General features: G+C 62.6%; 1 protein-coding gene across 1 annotated transcript; it reads right to left on the bottom strand.

Annotated features, from left to right (window-relative positions):
• Positions 1 to 21: 21 nt before the first annotated feature.
• On the bottom strand, positions 22 to 2685 carry ZP1 (zona pellucida glycoprotein 1; the record flags this gene model as incomplete). The annotated part of the gene is made up of 9 exons (XM_026850435.1): positions 22 to 136; positions 217 to 301; positions 387 to 537; positions 618 to 807; positions 895 to 1022; positions 1219 to 1316; positions 1403 to 1587; positions 1706 to 1849; positions 1983 to 2685. Coding segments are annotated over 9 exons (1788 nt in total), but the record flags the coding sequence as incomplete, so codon positions are not given.
• Between the last annotated feature and the right edge of the window lie 6 nt (positions 2686 to 2691).

Raw genomic sequence — 2691 nt, 5'->3', positions numbered from 1 at the left:
GGGGGATAGACACACACCCAGCGCCTTTGGGCTCAGCCTCGCTGCAGCTTGGGGACCTTCGGGAAGATGATGTGTCCCTGGGAGGTGACAGTGCCCACAGTTTCACCTGTCCTGTCCCTCGGAGACCGACGTGCTCCTGGGGAGGGGGACAGGGGGGTTGGTTTGGGAAAGCTGGAGGTGTCCCCTTCCCTAAATCCATGCTCCCTCCCAATTTACGTGAGGGCGCTTCCAGCTGGCAGGAGGGCCGGCAGGGCTCAGGCTGGGCAAGGTGGCACACAGAAGCGCTGCAGGAAATATAAACCTAGAAGCCATGGGTGGGCAGTGTCAGAAATCGACAGTGCTGGGGGGGTCTCGGGTGCTGAATTCCCACCCCTCCTCCCCATCACCTCTCCCTCCAGCACTGCCATGGAGGGCGGCTCCACAAAGGTGAAGGTGGAGATGACGAAGCGCTGGTAGTGGCTCGGGAACGGCAGCTGCGGCGAGGCCGGTCCCATGGGCACAAGCTGGGTCCTGTAGTTGTCCCCTGTGAAGGGGCACCTGGGCATACGAAAGGGTTGGTGTGGGTGACACCCCCTTTTCATCCTGCTGTCGCCAGTCCCCCCTGCCACAGTGCTCACCCGTCTACCAGGATGGGCCACTGGGGCTCAGCTGCAGCCTCGGTGCTGGGGGAGGCCCAGCAGTGGTGCAGGACCAGCACCAAATTGGGGTCCGTTTTATGTAGGAGCCGAACCTCCACGTAGATGGGGTCCCGCAGCACCCGCACCAAGGGATAGTCGCCCTCGGGGTGGTAGGAGCTGTAGTTTTCATCTGTAGGAAGGGCGAGAGGCTGAGCAGGTTTTGGGGAGGGAGGGAACAGGCGGTGAAGTTGGGGGGACCAGCAGATGGGCTGCTCACCAGTGGCAATGCGCAGTTGGATCTCCAGGGGCCCCGGCATGGCCAAGGGGGTGGCTGTGGGGGGCACGGCCACCTCCATGCGAAGTGGCAAGAGGTCGCTGGCATTGTAGATGCAGCGAGCCTGGAGGCTAGGGATGGGGGTGGGGAGGAAGCAGAGCAGATCTGGATGCCCCCACACCCCCCCCACCATGGCATCAGCTCCCCCAGCCTGAGGAGGAGGGTGAGCGCCAAAGGAGCCTGGCGAGGCAGGCGGGGGTATTCTAGATGGGCTTTGCTGAGGGGGGATCCCAGCTCTCTGCTGGGCTTTGCCCACCCTCCCCTTACATGTAGATGCTGTCACGTGTGACGGAGCCGCGGGGAGACCCTTGGACATCGATGGTGGAGATCAGCTGGTTCTCATAGATCAGCCGGTCCTCGATCACCTTGGGGTGGCCACACACAGAGGGTCAAGGTCCCCACGGCGGCTCTGAGCGACTTCTGGGGTGGGGTGTGGGGTCCCATCCCTTACCTGGACAGTGGTGCCACACTGCGTGACAGGGAAGTGGAACATGACGAAGGTTTCTGTCACCCTGTGGGGCTCGCAGCCGGCCTGGCCGCTGGCAAGGCGCACGCTGTCCAGGTTGTAGGGCTGGGTGACGATGCCCCGCGGCACCACCACCACGAAGTGCCCGTCCAACAGACACTGCACAGTGGCTGCAGCACGAGGGACCCATCCATCAGCCCAGTGGGGACCCTAAATCCCCCCTTTTTCACCCTGGCAGAGGTGGTTGGCAATGGGGGTGTCCCCAGAGCCCCCCACTAAACTTCCTACCAGTGTTGCCATAGTAACAGGGGGCCACACGGTCCATGTCATCGTAGCAGCAGCCCGCTTGCAGGCAGGCCTCCTGGCCCTGCGGGGCCACGCAGGGAATCCTCCCCACAGCCACTTGGCACTGCTCCCGTGTCAACTGGATACCTGAGGGTAACACAGAGGGGACACTGCCCTGAGAGCATCCCCCTGACCTGCCTCCTCCTGAGCATTCCCCTGCCAAAACACCCTCCTGCCCGCCCTGAGCATCCCGTCCCAGCTGTGAGTTCTGTTGGCTTACCTGCCCCTGCCGAGGAGTAGAAAAGGGTTGTGGATTGCAGTAGGCTGGGCTGGGATTGAAGCCCAGGACGAAGCAAGCCAGGCTGGGCTTGGGGTTGCAGGCCTGGACGCACCAGACCCGGCTGGGGCTGAGCCTGAAGTCCAGGGCGTACTAAACCCGGTCGGGATTGGAGTCCCGGGTGTGCTAAAGCCGGTTGGGAATGGCTGGGATGTACCAGCCCAGCTTGGCTCTGGAGCCCAGGGCGGAGGAGCCCAGCCTGAGAGTGGGTCTGAAGGTTGGGATGAGCTGAGCCTGGCTGGATTTGAGGCTGAGCTCCCGAGTGTACAAACCCTCCTTGAGTCTGAGCACCAGCATGCATTAAACCAGACTGGGCGTTGTGGGAGACCAGACCAGGCTGGTTCTGGGACACAAAGCCTGGACGAAGAAGACCTGGTTGGGGCTGAGCTCCAGGGTGCACTAGCCCAGGCTGGTTTTGGCTCTGAAGCCCCGGGCGAAGAAGCCCGGGTTGGTTTTGGTTCTGAACCCCTGGGCGAAGGAGCCCAGGCTGGTTTTGTCTTTGAACCCCTGGGCGAAGGAGCCCAGGCTGGTTTTGGTTCTGAACCCCTGGGCGAAGGAGCCCAGGCTGGTTTTGGTTCTGAACGCCTGGGCGAAGGAGCCCAGGTTGGTTTTGGTTCTGAACGCCTGGGCGAAGCAGCCCAGGTTGGTTTTG

Source organism: Athene cunicularia (genome assembly GCF_003259725.1).
Source record: "Athene cunicularia isolate RWA chromosome 5 unlocalized genomic scaffold, athCun1 chr5_part2, whole genome shotgun sequence".
In the NCBI taxonomy this organism is placed as follows: Eukaryota; Metazoa; Chordata; class Aves; order Strigiformes; family Strigidae; genus Athene; species Athene cunicularia.
The sequence above is the reverse complement of the archived record's forward strand: the minus strand, read 5'-3'. Positions and strand labels throughout refer to the sequence as shown.